We start from the raw sequence: 19283 nt of genomic DNA, 5'->3' as shown, positions 1-19283 counted from the left end.
CGTGAGGAACAGACTTGAATGTATAAATGGCTTTTTATTACTTTGTTGGAGGATTTGCACAGTGCTGGTGCCAGCCCTATAGTAACTGACTAGTTAGTGGGAAGGAAATGCCTAAAACAGTACTTCAGTGCTCCGGCTATCTGGAGGGACAGATGCTGGCAAGGTCTATTTGAGAAGAACAATGAGCAATGCAAAACGTGTAGGAGACAACCTTCTCCCCAGCCCTCCACAGGGCTTTCCCAGCTGATATCCAAATGATGTGCAGGAATTACCTTGCCACCATTCGACTGAACAGGATGCAGTGCAAAGAACACTGGACCCGACTGAAATTACAGAGGGAGTTCAGGTGGCGGAGTGAAATGTTCAGGGTTGGACTCTGACCAGCCCCCTGGGGGCTAACACCTCTGTCCTGACACAAAGTGCCCCTGGCTCTTTGAGAAGCCCACAAGAAGCTGGGGCTTTTCAGACAGCGCATCCGACAGTACAGCAGCCCCCAGCCACATGCCGGGGCATTGGTTTGGAACTGACCCAGAGGGGAAAGCACCTGCCTATTGAATTACCAACTCTCTTTCCAGCATCATCTAGGTTTTCCTTGGCAGGATTCCATCCTCCTCCTCAGCCTGTCCAGCCCTGCTTAGCATGTGTGAGCTGACAGGATGACAGCACGAGAAAACAGAGCTGGAGCTACATCGCAGCCCTCAAGGAGACTCAAGCCCAGCTTGCTTTGGCCTATGGCTACACAGTTATTTTAAAATCTAAACAGTTGAGCTGATGTCATGCGCATTTGCCATCTCCTACAGTGGGCAAGGAAAGCTGCTGTCACAACCAAGGAAGCCACTTTGGCACCCAAAACCTGATTTCCAGCTACCCTGCAATCAAACACTTCACGCTGTCATATTTCCCCTGAAACCATCACCCTGCAAAGACTTTGCATGTGGTAGCTCCACTTTTCCCTGCATTGTTTCCTGCAGAAGCGTCCATCTTAGGGCATGCGCAGAAGACTAAAACTATGTATAGAGGCAATTCCCGCCATAATTCAGTTTGTTCGTGGCCTGCTATTAACTCCACTCTATCTGATTGGCTATAGGTAGGTATTAATACTGCACTCATCACCACGGCATCTTGTCCTTCTGATAATTGGATCTGACACGTGAACCCTTGGAGGGAAACGCACAAAATATAGTTGAACTGAAAGTATTAAATAGTAAGGGGGAAATGTGCAAAAGCATCTAAGGGATTTAGGAGCTCAATTCCTGCTGATTTTTGAAAATGTCTCCCTAAATCAGAGACAAGGCGGATGAGGGAATATCTTTTATTGCACCAACTTCTGGTGGTGAAAGAGACCAACTTTTGAGCTACACAGAGCTCTTCTTCAGGTCACAGTAGGCAAAAGCTTTGGCTCCAGCATCCCAACCAACACGCCCACTATATGTTATCAAACCATTTGATCAAAGAGCTAGTCAAAGACCTGGACCAATGATCAAAATGCTGCCAGTGAGGAATGAATCTCATATACTAGGTCAAGTGTTGTCTTACTCTGCATTTTAAATGATGGGAATATGTGTTATTTACTTCCACTGCCAAGACGGAAAGGAACTTTTACTAAAGTGGAACTATTTGGAATTCAGCTGCCCTTCATGTGCTAGCTGGTTTCAGTGAACCTGTCCGATAATCCCCGTTGCACTTTAGCGCTGAGTAACAAACTTGGTGACAAGGTAACTGGGAGCATTCTTGAGGGATTAGCACATTAGAAGTCCAGACCTCGTAATGTTTCCCCCAAGTACAGCTCCAGAGCACAATTCTGTTCTCAGCTCTGCACAGCTGATCTCATTCTCCTTACTAACACGCACAAGTCGCGTGCTGATTCAAGGGGCATTGTGTGCATCCCAGGACAGTAGGACACTGGAGCCAAGATATTCCATGTAACTCAGAGAGCAAGACCATGCCCACGGCACTTCATGTAATCTGCACTTTTGTCCAGACTTGTGTACAAAGGGGGTCTGTGAATGAAGAATGTTAAACAGCTGATTGCACGGTGTGTATCCTGCTAAATCAGATCATGAACACAGCAGCACTAGATGTTTGTCCAAGTAATTAACTCATTAATACAACAGGGCCCCTCCGCTGGAAACAGGAGCCTATCACAGGAACCAGAACACTGTGTGTTGCATAGCAAGGGCCCGTCCTACACAACTGAACTCAACAGAAGTTTTGCCATTCACTTCAATGGGAGCAGGAACAGATCTTCAAATGCATCTACTCCTGAATGCTGGTGACGGGACCATTTTTATGCAGGCTATGGAGTTTGCAAAGGTACTGGCAGGGGAGTGATCAAAGTAGAAAATGATACATTGGCATAGGTACCAAATGTTAGCATTGCTCCTGCGGACTTAATTTGATATATAAACTACACATATCTGGGTAATCAATAAAGAACAGAACTTCAGAATGACATGTTGAGCTGGTGATTGCCACTCTTCTACCATCAGAGACAGTCACAGTGTCACAACTAACTACACAAGAATGGCCATGCTGGGTCAGACCAATGGTCCATCTAGCCCAGTATCCTGTCTTTTTTGACAATGGCTTCAAAGGGAATGAACAGAACAGGACAATCATCAAGTGATCCATCCCCTGTCATCCAGTCCTAGCTTCTGTCAGTCAGAGGTTTAGGGACACCTAGAGCATGGGGTTGCATCCTCAACCATCTTGGCTAATAGCCATTGATGGATTTATCCTCCATGAACTTATCTAATTCTTTCTGAACCCAGTTATACTGTTGGCCTTCACAACATCCCCTGGCAATGAGTCCAAAAGTCCAATCATACAACTGCTGCATGAGAACTCTCTTGAAGTCACTTAGAATTCTGCATATGGAGGGCCTAAGTGGCTTATAAAGCTTGGCGTACATTGAAAGATCATTCATAAAACACTGCAGTTTGCTCCCACTCTAAGCAATCAAAAACCTTGCATAGAGTGACGAGGACACTAAATAGCATCACTTGTTTTATGGAGCAGCTCTTTGGAGGAATCCCAGCTGAGGTTCTGTTTGTCCCTACAGCATTCAGAGTTCTGAAGCATCTTCCCTTCCATCTAATCTGTAGTTACTGAGTGAAGAATGGGGATTAAATTAAATGTGTCGATCTCTGTATCTTCATTACAACAGAGTTAGTGGCAGATGTTCCCGAAGTTAAGGTAGCAAAACAGTTTCCAACCTAAACTCCCTATTTTCACACATTTTAACTTTCACGGTTATTTTGAAATCTGAAATTCCAAAATTATAGAAGGGGGAATCAGCTTTATACTTGTTTGAAAAATGAGGCAGTTTCACCAAAATTTCATCAACATTTTCCCCACCTCTAATTTCAGCAATATTTTGAGATTCAAAAAAATGTTGCTCAGCGCTACTTCTAGCTTTCCAAAGTGTTTGTCTCTGGGGCTGAAATGTGGCATGCTTGGCGTCTGCCAGAGGCTGGATGGTGGGGGAAGGTTTGAGCGCAATCCTGGCAACCGGGCCAACCAAGGCACGGCCAGGGGAAGTGAGCTGTCTCAGATCACACAGCAGGTCAGCAATCGTGCTGGGAATAGAACCCAGGAGTCCTGGCCATTAGACAGTGCTACCTCCCATGATCCATAAGGAAAGCCGAGGTCAAGCCTATGGGTAGAAATGAAAATACATATTGGATATTTGTAGCGGGTAATCCACACCCTTTGGATCACTGGTGTCCTCTGACATGCAGCTGGGTGTTCCTCCCCTCCTCTGAAGCTCCCATCAGCATCCCCCTGAAAGTTACCACCCTTACACCCTGCCCAGGGATGGGGTTGCTCCCAGGAGTCCAAGAGTGCACCTGGGAGAGGGCTCAAGAACAAATTAACCCTGTGCAGAGTCAGCACCAGGCCCAGACAACTTCTGCCTGCAAACCAGCACTTCAGTGGCACAGCTGCTCTGCAAAGGGGTGAATTTCACCCCAAAGCACGTCTTTAACAAGGGACAGAATAGACTATTTTCCTTCTAGTAAAGAATTTGCCCCTAGCACCATAGGGTTAAAATGTTACTAAAAAACTTAAGTTATTTCTTGTTTGGCAGCATTTTTCCCCTCTGTCTCAACTCCTGTGCCTTTCAGGCATGTAACGGCCTGGGCAGCTAAGCTCTGCCTTTGAAAGCTAGCCCATGATAAACACACACAGAAAGGGTTCCCCAGACAGGTGTTCAACCCCCTGCCATGAGCTGTGTTTTATCTATTCCGACATAAGTAGTACTAAGGGTTACTATGCAGGGACAACTGTCCATCAGCTTAATATCTGCTGGAGGACTATGGGAAATGCAACTGAATGTTTGGAGTATATAGCGTGGTGATGCCTGTTCAGAACAATTGAATAAATAAGCCAGTACGAAGACTGGATTCCTCTAGCCACGATAAACATGGGGCAGGGTCTGTCTTTTTGTTCTGTTTTTGCACAGTGCATAGCCCAGTGGGGTCCTGGCCCGTGATCAGGGCTCCTAGGCGCTATAGTAACACAAATAATAAATACGAGAATCAGACAAATACTTAGCCCTGGTATAACGTCTTGTGCTCAGAGACTCGAGGCATTTTACAGAAGGAAATGGATTGCAGATTGGGAAGCTAGGAGGGGAGCCTTTCCACCACAAAAAATGACACAACACTTGCCCCCAAACTCCTACCAACCACACCAAAAAAGGAAATTAATAGAATCTAAAAAAGAAACAAACAAACAAAAAATCAAACTCCTACCCCATACAACTTTAGACTCCGAAAAGAGAGCAAAGGCTACATGAAGTCTACTAGGGACTTCACTACTGCTATTGATTTTATGTGGAAGTGGCTCTGATACTATGGCGATGGGCAGCAGTCTGAAACAGGTTGATAGATATGAACCAAAAGATGAAATCACTTGCCCAAGTGTCAGAAGTAGGAACTGAATTCAAGTCACCAGCGGCCTCTTCTAGCTAACCCCCATATTAATCTCTTTCCAGATTTCAAGTGAACATACTGGTCCATGAAAATGTCATTTTCAGCAAGCTGACATTTACAGCAGTAATGAAATATTTGCCTGAGTTATTCAGTGGAGATGATACATCTACATCTGTTTTAACTGGTAAGATACACTTGGTTAATAGATGACTGTGCATTGCTAATGGCTTGATGCACTGGAGATTACAAGCCCTGTTATTCATGCAACTATCATGTTCCCAGAAACAGGACAGGTTTCATTTGGAAGTGATAACAGTCAATGGAGACATCAAATTGAAAGTGTGGCTGGTAGTCCTAGTGTTATGGAATATTTAATTTTAGATGATTACATCCTGCAGCTCTCAGACAACTTTTTGTTTCAAGTGGGAAGTGTATGGTACTTAATTTCTAGTCCAAAAGAGCCATATAGTGATGCAGTGGGGTGTCAAGTAGCTGAAAGGTTCCACCCTAGAGGTGGTTACATTTTCATTGCCAGTGAAGTGATTCCTGTATATCTATCTAAAAATTATGTGCCAAATCCTGCAATCTTTACTCTTGGAAAAACTCTCCCGATTTCATTTAAATCCTGTGGAAGTTTTGCCTGAGTAAAGACGACAGGATTTGGTTGTGGCATGCCTGTCTGTCTCTGTGTGTATATCTGCGCAGCACCTGGGAGCGTGCTTCCCAGCTCGGGTAGACAGACGCTCACTAGCTCTGCTCAAGCTAAAGAGCAGGATGGTGGCGGCCCAAGTACCATCCTGCCCGACCCCCGGTGGGTCCAAGCTGCTGCCTGTGCTGCCATGGCTATGCTGCTATTTTCCAAGCTAGCACGTGCACAGCTACCTGAATGGAGAATTAGATCTCCCAGCAGCTGTGTTCTCCCTCACCCGCAGGGAACGTGCAGTGTTTGAGACCAGACGTTCAGCCGGTGTAAATAGGTGCATTCAGTGGAGCTGTGCAGCCGGATGGCAGCTGAGATCTGCCCCTATGTATTTAATTTTCAAAGCATTTGGGGATCTTTGGGGCAATGGACACTATATCCTAGAAGGACTTTAGTACAGAAAGATGGATCCTTGTAGCTATGAAATGAGCTGAGAGCTGCTTGCCCAAACTAGGCAGACGCAGTTCCGTTCCTGCAATTTGTGCTCTGGCATCCGGAGACACTCCTCTGGTGGGGACTAGAAAAGAACACTACACTCCTCCAGAGAGACCCTGTATTTGACAGACAGGAGGGGCTGGGCCCTACTTTATATGCAGGCCTGACATTTTGGGATTCCCACTCATGTGACTGCTAGGAGTGAGAGATTAATCAACACACAGACGCAGAGGTTAGTTGGAGCTGTCTATAAACAAGACCATGTTAGCCTGGTGAGTAACTGGAATGCTGAGCTGGCATATGGTTTGTAGATTAGGCAGTGCCCGAGGCCTGCCAGCTCTCTCCTGCCAGGGATGTTTCAAAGAGGTGGCGAAATGGGCCCAGATTCATATAAGAGGGGATGAGGTGGAGCAAGAGCTGGATTCTGGCAAAAAGGGGTGCGGGGCAGAGAGGGAGGTGAGAGTGGAAATGAATGCCAATCCCCTCAGCATAAATTACAAGGGCTTCCTGTGGGGTTTGGGTGGGGCTCAGATGTGGGCAGGGATGCCAGGGTCTCATGGCTTCAGAGTGGGGAGTGCTGCTATTTGGAATGGGGGGAAGGAGGGAGGGATTTACAGGGAATCACACACCTCTGTGGACTTTCTTCAGGGATCTCGGGATGTGTGGGGGTTTGAAGGGCCACCAAACTTCACCTCCTAGAAAGGATGATGGCCTTTCCACCTGACTTAGGCCCTGCTGCAGTTTTTGATCTGTGTATGGGGGGGCGGGGTGGGGAGGGGGTAAACTGGCCCCTAAGGACCCAAAGTTGATGGGACATTTGGCCTGGGCAAGGTCTGACAGATGCATTATACCCTGCCACACACCCACACTTGTCACCCAGAAGGCACCTTCCATGCATGGATCTCCTCCATCCACGCTGTCTCCGTGGCACTGTCTCCCCAGAGGGCCCGTTGTAGGGTAGGAGGCGGTATCTCAAAGGGACTGGCATGCACATTGCCCCATCTTAGCAGGCATGCCAGTGCCAGTGAGCTGGGGATGGGTGGCATAGGAAGCCATGGATTCTGGGGGGCCAAACATCCTGCTCCTTCTATGGGCGTGAGGTGGTGGTGGGGAACCCACACGCCTTACATGGAACATTGCGATTTCCAACTTGTTCTCCCCTCTGTCCTGGACTGTCCCATGGGACAAATTTGTGTCAAGTAAGGATTTGATCCAAAGGGTTGTAGCTGGACCTCAGTTATTTACGTAGAATCCCCTGGGGTGGGGACACTTCTCATGTGGAGTGACAGGGGTGTTGCTCTGGTTAAATTAGCGGACAGTGATGTATCAGCCTTTCAGATAACAAGGAACCTGTTGCAAATGGGACAGTGCTGGGAACAGATGGCCCTGCCCTCATGGCTCCCAGATGACAGGCCTGCTGCCGGGGGAGCTGTGTCTGCAAATGGTTCTGACAAAAGGCCAAGCACATCCAAATCATTTTGACAGACTTTTTTTCCACATGCATAGTGGGGCAAAAGCAAAATAGAGCCATTTGGCTCAGTGCCGCAGCACATACTTGCATCCAGACAAATGGGTACGATGCTTCCCACTCTCGGCCCAGGCATGGACCCAGTTCTTTATGTGTTGAAGTACCAGTAAGCGTCAGCAGCCAAGCTAAGCAGAGAAACATACGTGTTTCCAAAGGGCCGTGGTTCAGAGCTACAGTACCACTTCCATAGCGCCTTCTACCTTGCAGACACGAGGAAGGCCCCATTCCGGCAAGGATCTCCATGTGGGCAAATCGCCATTGAGGCCAATGGGGCTTCATGCAGGCACAAAAGTCTGACTGCAGAACTCTTTACACGATCAGGGCCTTTGTGAAGGCTCACAACTCCCCTATGAATGAGGTATCATCCCCATTTCACACGTGGGGAAACTGAGGTACAACAGGTCTGGGACTGGATCAGTGTGACACAGTTCCTGACTCCCAGCCTTGTGGTTTAACCACCCATATCCTTCCCCGTTTTCATCCTCTGTCTTTCATCGCCCCCCTTGCCCCAACACCACATATGAGCTCTGATCAGGGCCCATTTCTGCTGCTTTGTTTTATGTTAATGTGAGCAAATGATCTAGCCGGATCATGCATATTCCCTACTTTGGGGACAGAATTCATGGGCCCTCTGAGAGAGCTGTGGATTGTGTGTCTGTGCAGGGAGGGGGACAACTCCCACCTGCATACCACATATTTCTCTAGCAACTCTCCCTCCCCCAGAAAATCCTGGCATCTTATTGCTGGCCCTTTTTTGGGACCCCAAAATCACCAGAGTCCCCATGTACCATATGCAGCCCAGTGCTGAAGGCAAGTATAACCCAGGAACATTTTTTAAAGTTGTAAACAGTAAACCCACAAGTAAGTTCTGAGCAGACAACCTTTCGGCCTGATTCTGATCTCATTTCCACGGGTGTAAATCCACTGAAAACAATGGAGTTATATCGGTGAGCTGAGAATCGGACCCGCCACATCAGAACTGTATTCCTGGGCAATCTTAGGAATACATTTTCTGCAGGGGTAACTGCACTGAAGTCTGAGCATCTGCCCCTTGATCCCTGTCCACTTCTTTCTAGCAGCTGTTTTCTTGTGAAAGCTGTTAACCTATGCTTGTTCTTGCAGCTGATATTAGGGGTCTTCCTTTCTGCCTAGACATACAATACAATGTATACCTTGTCTTTCTAATACAATGTATGGGATGCTTTGTAACACAAGTTCCAATGTGCTTGAGAATAAAAATTAAAAATTCAGTCATCTTTTAAATGTAAAAGATAGCTAAAAGTCACTCTCTATTTCTAGGCTATATACTTCTCATGGGAACACTTGCCCTTACGCACAAAGCAGCTGAAGAATCTCCAATGAATGGGTTACTTGGGAGAATTAAAAGTAAGTTTCCCTGTATTCCAAGCTAAGTCCAATATAATGGTATTGAGCTTGCGGTATTTATTTCTCTGGCTCTAAATTGCCTTTCATATTTTCTTGGATCCCAAAGCTGTAGCCAAATTGGCTGGTTAAATGTGAATAAATGGTGCATTGTCTTCAAAACAAAGACTGGCTTATTAAAAAGAACAGTTTTTTTTATATAGTTTAAAGTTAATCACACCAAACACAGGGAATGTGGACTGTAAACAGAAGAATGTCCCTGGGAAGTACATACAAGATCATTTCAGTATGTATGTCAAGAAGTATCCCAGAGCTAGAAAAATTCTTAAATCTATCTTTAAAGCTGAAACAAAATAGCTGAACCCCAGGAAGATTAAAACTGGAGTTTTTGATAATATTGTAATAAGAAATGCCATGAAATACTTCACAATTATTTTTCCAGGTACAACTAGACTTACTGTAATTGTACCTGGTAGAGTTTTGGTTATTAGGAATATAGCTTATACATATTTTACTGTATTATAGCTCAGACTATTCTCAGCTTTATCTCATGTATAAATACCACAAATAATAATATAATAGATGCTAAACACGCACGATTTAGTCTGCAAATAGCATTAATTATTGATTCACCAATTGCGCATGCTCTCTGATAAACTGCAAAGAGCAGGGCAATTAAAACAGGAGCACAAATTTGTGGATTGCATAATTACTCACAGATCTATGAGTTCTCCTTAAATGGTGAGATGAAAACTAATTAGAAGCTGACATTTAATAATATGAAGCAATTATCATTCTCCATAGTTTTGCTTTCTTAACAGAACCAGTTGCAAGCACAGTATTCGCAGAGTGGAAATTAGATGGAGCGAAATTCCATTTATAGAAAAGTAGAATGACAATCCCATACAAATACATAACATATTTCACTATTTTGCAGTGTGCCAACTGCAAGTCTGATTAGAATAAATCTCCACTTATGGTACAATCCCATGTCTCAAGCACTTGCATTGCTTCCTCCTCCATATTAGTGCATAAGATCGCTTTTTATGTTAGTGGGTCTGTGTTTCTTTTACACCTACTAGAGCATAAAAGCATCCACCATATAACTATCCTACATCCTAACAGCAAGGGCTCACAGCTAACACTGTTGTAATGTGGTGTTCAGTTGGCAAACAATAATAACATTAACCTCTCAAAATGCTGCCTGTTTGTGTGTGTTCAAAATCAAAGAAATAGCTGGACAATAGAATGTTGTTTTTCCATATATCTTAGAAAATATTTATTCTACAGGAGTCAAGAAGACCCCAGGGGTTAATTCAGCCAGAGTATTCCACTATTCTATTATTTGCACCCACTTATATCAAGGTTGAATTTGGTCCCTGATAAGTAAGGTGCCATTCTGTACAATCTCCTTTTCAGAGGGGATGACCAAAGAGTGTACAGAGTCTCTGATAACTATCTATAATGGAGTCAGATCAGCTGCCATGCAGAGTTTTATACATGTTTCTAGCTGTTTTTCAGTTCATTAATCCCTCCTCACACATTTCATTTTACAAAATGCATAACAAGGACTGGATCCTGCAAAGTCTTAGGCATGGGGGGGGTACCCAAGTAGATACCCCGCTGAAGTTAATGAAAACTGTTCCTATGTGTAAAATTACTCACATGTGGGATGAGGCTCCAATATTTACTTTATGAATTTGTTTTTTAAAATTAAAACCCACCCTATTATTTTGGTGAGCAACAGATAGTACTCCTGTGAGGACTTTGGCATATTAAGGTATAAAAGATAGTTTTCAATAAAACATTAAACACATCCTGAGAACCTGAAGAGAAGGTGAACTTTCAGTGCAAATCTGCACAGGGGGAAGAAGGTACTAGAGTGGTAACTGAAATTCATAAAGTGTTATTCTTTCTTATGGAGAGCTAACATCTCTATGCTGCATATAGTTTTTATCTGTATTTAAGCCAATTAGATGTATTCCACCACACATTTAAAAATCTGTTTGTTTTTAACAGAAAAATGTTTGAAAGAACCTTGGGCAAAATCCTTCCCTCCAGCAACTCCTCCTAAGCCTCAGTCTTTAAAAGCAATCTATAATTCAACAGATTGAAATTGACAAAATGAAGCAGAACAAAAATCATAATAAATCTGCTTAAATCCTCCTCCACCCTCAAACACTTCACAGGCCCTCTGTCAAGATGATCGGAATCAGGCTTCTATCTATATAGCTGCTGCCAGGAGTTCAATCCTGAAAACCAATAGAGCTGTACTGTTTAGCCATACCCTGGATAACTTTTCAAACTGCATCACTCTCTGAAGCACGATTCAAACAAACAGCAGTAGCACAGAGCCACCTCTCAAGCAAAAACAACTTCATCCTTGGAAGAGAACATGAACGTTTCCAAATCTTGTCGCTGATACCAACGGCCCTGACACATGTACATAAACTGTTCTGAATAGCGCACTGTTCCACGTTCAGAGCAGAAATGACTGTAGCACTGTTGCTTCCTGCTCACAAACAAATCAGACTGATTTGGAATGAAACAGTTTCAGCATTGCTGAGAAGCCAGCTCTGGTATGTCTAGTCACAACTTCAGACCTAGCCACATGTAGCATTGTAGTAACCAGCCTTGTACTCTCTTTTAGTGTACAGAACCATGTCACCCAGGCCACTGGTTCTCAACCAGGGGCACACGTACCACTGGGGGTACATCAACTCATCTAGATATTTGCCTAGTTTTACAACAGGGTACATAGCTGGTACTGCTTTCATACTATACACTGAAATGTAACTACAATATTTATAGTCCAATTGATTTATTTTATAATATGGTTAAAAGGAGAAAATCAGCACTTTTTCAATAACAGTGCACTGTGACACTTTCATATTTTCATGTCTGATTTTGTAAGCAAGTAGTTTAAGTGAGGTGAAATTTGGGAGTACGCAAGACAAATCAGACTCCTGAAAGGGGTACAGTAGTCTGGAAAGGTTGAGAGCCATTGAGCGAGGCTGATTTCTTATTTCTTTCTTTACACTGGAAACTGGAGCATGCATCTGATGTTTTAATTAGCAAACCCTTACTATGATTTATCCTCCAGCTCCCAATCCAAACTGCAAATAATTCACCACAGGGAAGTGCTGGGGGCTTTGAATGTCCCCAGATCCCCCTGAACTCTGTCACTGGTTGTCCACCAGGGGCCAAACCTTTGCCAGCCAATCCTAACAACACAGCAAGGAACTAGGCTGCTGGCTGCTTCCACAGTTTGCAGCTGGAGCAGGGGTTCCAGGTTTGAAGTGTAGCTGTCTTCAGGAAGGATTAACCCATGAAGTGCTCTGTACGAGCCTTTTAATGTTTTGCCTCTGGGGTTCACCAGTGGCCCATTCCACCTGATGAAGCCTGGATAAAAAGAGGGATTAATCATGAGGGAGTCTCACTCCTCACTGGAGACCACATCCATGTCACCCTGAGGTGCAGGGGGTTGGGTTTATAAAGGGGGTCCATTTGTGAAACCCAGATCCGGGTTTGGATCCAATGCTGGAAGCTACTGGACTCTTGGTTTGGGTCTGAGTCACTCTTCTCATTCCCTGCCCACCTCTGACACCCAAACAGGGTAGTACAAACCCCCTTTCTTCCTCCCACCCTTTGTCCTCCTTGTCTATTTGGATTGTAAACTCTCTGAGGCAGATCCCAGAATAAAAGCATCCTGATGTGGAATAGGGGGTGGTCCCCAGTGAAAGATGGAGATAGTTCCCCACTTAAACCCCTGTGGAGCCAGGAACAGGAACCACCCCAGCCTCTCACCCTTGGGAGGAAGCTGTAGGGCCCCAGGGGGGCGGGAAAGGCTCTTACCACTTTGCCTTCCTTGGCTTCCTTTCTGGGCCCATGTCCTGGGTGATCCGGCCCTGTGCTGCTGCCCCCGATGATCCCGGGAGCCAGGGTGTAGAAAGGGGGGCTAGGGCTGGGGGGCAGCCCGGAATCCGGACTGTCCAGCAGGCCCTCCCGGCTCTTCTCTTTCAGACTCTCTTCCATTCCTTGCAGGTGCAGGTGGCCCACCATCTCTGGGGGGCAGCGGAGCCAAGCTGAGGAAAATCTGCCTCCTCCCTGAGCTTGAAGGTAAGAGGTGAAGGGCTTCGGGCACGGCCAGGAGCCCCACAGTCCAGCCAAGCAGCCGCCCCAGCTCTGGCACAGCTGCCCGAGCTGACCCTGCGTGGGAAGGGAGCAGAGAGGGCGCATCAGAGACAAGACCAGCCCCGATCCGCTCCAAACCTCGGTCACGCGGGGTGCCCTGCCGAAGGAAGGGGAGCCAGGGCGCTGCCCCAGCAAAGCCCAGGGCAAGAGGCTAAAGCTGCCGGAGACGGTTCCGTTCCCTCTTCCACTCCTCGCCCTAGCCCCGGCGCAGAGCGCACAGACCCTACCGCCGAGGCAGAGCGCACGGCGTCCCCTTCCCCAGCCCTGTCCCCAAAGCAGAGCGCACGTCTGAGACCCTCTCACTCCCTAGAGCAAAGCACCCAGGACCCTTCCCCCTTCCGCCAGGTGCAGATCCCCTGGCTCCCTGCCTTGGGGATACAGCGCACGCTCCCTCCTCCCCTTGTCACCAGTCGCTGCACCGGGGATAGAGCGCTCGGCTCACCCCGAGCCTCTCTCCTCGGAGCAGAGCGCACGGCGATCCACCGCCCGCCCCTGCACCTGGGCCACTGACAGCGCCACCGGGGCAGGGCGCGGGGAACGCAGGGCACCGGCCCGCCCCCCTCCAGCCCCAGCAGCAGCGCCCCTGTCTCCGCCCCGCACGGATCCGCCCCTGTGCTCGGTGCACCGAGCCGGGCAAACTAGCCCAGCCCCCCTCGCCTCGCCTGGCGCGGCCCCGCTCTCCGCACGCGGCGGGTGCATGGGGAGCAGGGGCACGGAGCGACCCCAGGCTGCCTCGCCGGGCCACGCCAGCAGTGAAGCGGAGCCGGGCTGGGGATTGGTGCGCCCCCCGCCCCAGTGTTTGGCTTTACACGCTTCCTGCCTGCTGCGCCCCACACACGCCCAGCCGCAGAGTCGGGGCGACGGGGGCACAGGGCAGGCGGCTGCCCACCGCCTCCCCGTGGCGAGCAGACCGGGAGCCGGCGCTCAGCGTGGGGGCGTCCCGCGTGCGTTTGCAAAGCGCAAACCTGCCCTGCTGCACCCCCACGCCAGCCGGGCCCGGAGCCCCGCGCCCCGCCGCGGAAGGCCGCGCGAGTGAGCCGGGGGAGGCGCGGAGCGCAGCGCAAGCAGCGGCCGTTTACATGCGGTGCAGCGAGCGGTCCCCCGCGGCACCGCTCGGAACTGGCTCGGCGGCGGCCTGGGCGCGCTCCAGCGCCGGCCGCCAGGGAGAGCTCGCCCGGCCCCGCCGGTCCTGCGCGTCGCAGCAGCCGCTCGGGCGCAGGGGGCTGCTGCTGCCGGAGAGGTATTGGGGAAATCCTGCCGCTCGCTCTGGTTCTCCCCGCCTCCTGCCGCTCGCTGGTTTAGCTTAATGGGGTGGGTGGAGAACCCAGGGGCCCTCCCCCCGTCGAACCCCAGCCCCCCCTTCTGTGCATGTTCAGTCACTTCCCCGGCAGGGGAACGGGCTTCTCGCAGCCCCCTCGCCGGCTTTTTCGGTGCTGTGCATTGTTACTGGCTCAGGCAAGGGCAACACACCCCGCCCCTGTAGCCTCCAGGCTTTTTTGGGGGGGCTCCCTCTCACCCCCATCCAGCTACCCCATACACTTGCCTGGGTTATTTATAGACCTGTCTACAGAGCTGGGCATTGCCCAGTAGATTGGAGGGTGGCTCTGAGAGCACCATTTCCCTGAGGGACTGGGGGAGAAGCTGGGGATGGCGCTTGGAAGATGGGCCTTTGACAACATATGCCAGGCTGGTTTCCTGAAGGTGGGAGCCACTGCACCAGCGTGTCCTGGGGAAGGCCTCAATCCACACCAGGCCCTTGACTTTAGTGACGTGACACTGATTTACATCAGCTAAGAGGCGCTGACCCGGCTGATCTTACCGCCACATGCCATGGCTGTAACATTAGGGTGCCCCAGCACCTCGCCCCTTTGGACACCCAGGCTGGGGCTACAATTAAAAGGTAGGTAACCACAGCGACATAGGGCAGGGCTGTGCAAAAGCCGTAACTGTGCGTACTTAACTCCTCCTCCCTTCCCACGTAGCTGCAGCTATCGATGGACAAACGCGTCCCATCGTTTTGGGGTGGTGGTGTTCCTGCACCATCGGGACAAACGCCTTCCGTCAGCTGCGGCTACGCCAGGGGTTGTGGCCGTTCCAAAAACTCAGCAAACCAATCCAGCGCAGCAGGAAAAGCTTTTATTCTCGCTTGGTTTCTGCAAAGAGAAACTGCAGAATGGGTTTTCTTACAGCGTGGCGAGAATGTGAGTCAGTGTACACCTGGGGGCGGGCAGGGGGCTAGGAGGAGCTGGCATTAGGTTGTCACCACATGCCTAGCCAAACTGAGACGGCTGCTTATTGTGCTGCATTACCTTGTCCTCCCGCTGCGGGTGTTCCTCAGGCACCTTTTGCATCTGTGCATAACCTAGATTGTGAGAAATTGGGGGCAGGGCCTGCCGCTACGACAGACCAGCTTTCAGGCCCTGTTAATGTCAACGGGACTGTTCGCTGTGAGTAAGGATGTCACACCCTGGAGCTAATGATGCACAGCACAATGGGGTCCCGGGCCTGGATTAGAGCTCCTTGGCACCGTGGTAAGGCAAACCCCACAGGGAGATGTTTTTGTAAAGTGGAGTAACAAACGAGGGTGTAATTATCATTGTATGGACTAGGGCTGGTACCGACTGTTTGTTGGATCAGGACTGGAGTTAGACGCTAATGGGTGGGGAAGAGAGAGGGGCTGCAACATTAAAACAAATCACGTGGTTTGACTTGGTAGGTTAAGGACCTGGCCTGCTGCTTCCAGGAGGACTTTGACTTTGGGCCGGCTCGGCCATCCTTACCCACATTGAGTAATGCTTTAGGGGCAGACTTGTAAAGCTATTTGGGCACCTGATATGTCAGGTAGTGCCTACTGGGCTGTTCAAACGCACCTAGGTGCTTAGCTCCCATTTAAATCAATGTTTTTTTGGCATCTGAGTACCTTTACCAATCTGGCCCTTATTCCCTATCCCAGTTTTATACTCATGTAAGTCCATCAACTTTACTGGAGCTGCTCCTGATTTACGCTGGTGTCCCTGAGTTCAGAAGCAGCCCACTGACTTCAGCCTCCTTGAGTTGTTGGTGTGACTTTAGTGCAGTAAGCTACTCAGTGTGAGTAAAGGAAGGCAGAGTCTGACCTCAGACGAGCCATGCTCCTGCACACAGCCCTCTCCAGCCACCGCCAGTCCGTTCGGGTGATGATAGAGGAACTTGGCTGTCAGTAAAACTAGATTTAATTAGGTTTATTCAAGTTCAGGTCAAAGCAAAGGCCAAGGATGCCCAAAGCCACTCTTGGCTGAAATGAAGTGCCTCTCTCAGATTAACTATAGTGATTTGTATGCACTGAGCAGTGCAGAAAAATGTAGTTGATTTATAAATGTCAAATAGCCAGCAAGCAGCCCACACAATAACCTCAGTGAATTATTACCTCTGACCCATTCATCAAACCCAGCCAATCATCTGGTAGTGCAGAGTGATTTAAAGCCTATTACTGTAAGAGCTTTAATGTCTCACACAGAATGCAGCTGATCTGCAAATGTCAAAGGGGGGCTGAAGGTCACATTGGCCATAAATTAGGCCTTGGCTTACCACCTATGGAGTTAGAGGATCCCTGGCATGCTAACGGTGTGGCCCTTGAACATTCAACCGGTTAGCCCAATGCAGCCTGTCATCAACCCGCCCTCCTGAACTGGTGAGTCTGTAGCGGCAAGAGCAAGCATGGTTCTGTGCAAGGCTGTGTGAGAGGCAAAGACTTTGGGCTATGGAGAAGGGGTGAGGAGGGAGACATTTTCTCTTGTTATGGATTGCCTATGTTTCAATGGAGCTGTCACCCTGAAGCTGTGTCCCATGTCTCAACTGAGTGGGACCTGATTAAAGAAGCCATGTTCATCTCCATCTCAAAACATGGCACAAAGGTGCACAGCAAGGGGCCAGGACCAGTGTGGAGCGATGCTGGTTGACAGCATTATCCAGAAACTTTTACCTGTGCCTGGTGACACTAAGCCACTTAACAAGGTCCCCTGCTCCTGTTTTGCGTTTGTGTCTATTGCACTGGCTGCCTCATCTGGGAGATTCACTAGTTTAGCCTGGATGTCCTCTTCGGCCACTCGGCCGCCTGTAGTTTTCTCCCATGAGGCATCAGCTGAGCCTGACAGGAAGTGAAACAACGTTGGGTGACACTCAGGCAGCGCTTGCGCTGCCTTAAATGAGAGAGTTGCACGAGGAAGGACTGAGAATGGACTTTAGACTTTAACAGTTATCTTTGCTATCTCTGTGCGAAAGAACTGTGTGTATGCATTACGAGACAGTCTTTCGTTACATGATCACATGCTATTTTTTTCCAGAGCCCCTACCTCATTCAGTAAAGTGGATAGCCTGTGCACTGAGGATGACTCAGGATCATGTAGTGGAGGCAGCTATCTGTAGGACTCCTACCTCATCCATTGCAGAAGTTGGAAGGTGTGTATTTTAATGATGTTTTGGTTCTAAAGCAGGAGGAAACCTAGCCACCAAATCTGTAGCGAGGGCGAGCCGGGCATTTCAAAGTGTAGACAAAATCCATGGCTGTCACAGTCTTCTGCTTGGCACCCTTGGGTCCTTATTAGATGAATATTTGCCAGAATCCAGACTCAAGAAAGACTTCAGGGTTTGCTTCAGAGAGACATGAATATGGCTTACAGATAGACAGATATTGTACAGCATCCACCAAAATACGAAGAACAGCTAGAGGCTGTTATATAGATAGTGGAAATTGTCTTAGCTCCAGTTTTAGGAACATCTTTTCAGCATGGTGATGTCAGAAGTAGGGCACCTGAGAAAATGCACCCTCATTCCAGGCTTGCTAATTAAGAGAGTTGTAACACCGGGAGTGATACGTTTCCAAGTTATGGCTTGGAAGGCAGGAAGGAGCAGGGGCACTGGGCCCTGACTGGTGTGGTTGAACCAAGAGGAAGGAAGCGAATGGAGGGAAGGTTTCCAAAATGGCTGCATGCAGCCGAACAGGTGCCCGCAGCTGGCACAATGGGGAGCAGTGTCCGGAAGAGACATGCGGTGGAACAGCAGCCTGCCCCACCACCAGTGCTTCTGAAAGAGTGAACTTAGTTAGCAGGGAATGGGAGTGCAAAATAACAAAAAAACACCAAATCAGCAAACCTCCAAGAAAAGCCGCATTTGTCAAATGGGCCACAGCTGTTATTTCCATCTCAGGTGGCGATGTGTTTTTTAGCAGTGGTTATTAAGTTAGTCTTTGTAAAATATACAGTTCTTGCAACCCCCTGTTGTTTTTCTTCATCAGCTTGTTCCACTGAGAAAAACAACACAGGGCCTGATCCTGAGAAGTGCTGAGCACCCCCCACATCGTTGGGAGCTGCTGGTACTCCATATCGCTCCGGATCAGACTCTTACTACAGCAGTCAGATGAGTCTGATGGTGGAAGGGCCTTTCAAGTGCATGCAGATTACAGCAGAATGGAACTGAAACGCTACTTGGTTCATATAAATTCATATGGGTGAGATGGATCCACATCTGGTGTAAGCACTCACAGCTCCAGTGAAGTCAGGGGAGCCCCATGTGTCACATCAGCAGAGGGTCTGTCTACTAAGTTCCATGCAGTTGTGCGTAGGATTTTCAGACAAGACCTTACAAACCCAGGTCCATTCGTTTCTGCATGGACATTAAAGATCTCAAGGACCATTGTGTGTAAGTGACAGATCTTTGCCCCGTGTCCTTGGCCAAACTTTCTCCCTTTCTGTTGGGTCTTCTGCTATGTACTGGCTGTTCTCTTTCCAGCTGGTGGCTGCCCTCAGCCGGACTGTAAGTATAAAAGTGCTGGTTCTCCTCTGGCTTACACCAGTTTCACACCAGGTCAGTGGAGTGGCTCCTCCTTTACACTGTTGGGAGATGAGAAATAGGCTCAGCTTTCTCCTCCCACACATCTCCCCCTCATGGTCCCTCCACTGCCCACCATATGCCTCTCCCTCTCTTCCCCTTCACTGCCTTCCTTTGTTTCCATGCTCCCATGCTTCTGTTAATTCTTCCCCAGACCTCCCATCCACCCTGGCCCCCATAATAGCAATAAAAAAAACCTGCGGTGCCAACCATCACCCTGCTCGTTTTCTATGTTATGTCCCTT

The 19283-nt window shown here is 48.5% G+C and overlaps 1 protein-coding gene and 1 long non-coding RNA gene across 3 annotated transcripts in view; one reads left to right on the top strand and one right to left on the bottom strand.

The window, feature by feature from the left end:
• Positions 1-14187, bottom strand: part of RFLNA (refilin A) — a 27310-nt gene extending 13123 nt beyond the window's left edge. The window contains exons 1-2 of one of the 2 annotated variants that reach the window (XM_039505093.1): positions 14140-14187; positions 12836-13189 (exon numbers count right to left, since the gene is read on the bottom strand). In XM_039505093.1, coding sequence (XP_039361027.1) covers positions 12836-13042 — 207 coding nt within the window. In that variant the 5' untranslated portion in view covers positions 13043-13189; positions 14140-14187. Of the gene's footprint in view, positions 1-12835; positions 13190-13616; positions 13665-14139 lie in introns of those variants that run through there. The other variant, XM_039505092.1, reaches the window with a different exon arrangement.
• Positions 13026-19283, top strand: LOC120386152. The gene is made up of 4 exons (XR_005589559.1): positions 13026-13099; positions 16671-16844; positions 17497-17611; positions 18447-19283. It is a non-coding gene; the product is annotated as an uncharacterized LOC120386152 (long non-coding RNA).

Source organism: Mauremys reevesii, linkage group 18, assembly GCF_016161935.1.
Source record: "Mauremys reevesii isolate NIE-2019 linkage group 18, ASM1616193v1, whole genome shotgun sequence".
Lineage (NCBI taxonomy): Eukaryota > Metazoa > Chordata > Testudines > Geoemydidae > Mauremys > Mauremys reevesii.
This window is presented reverse-complemented; position numbering and strand designations above follow the sequence as displayed.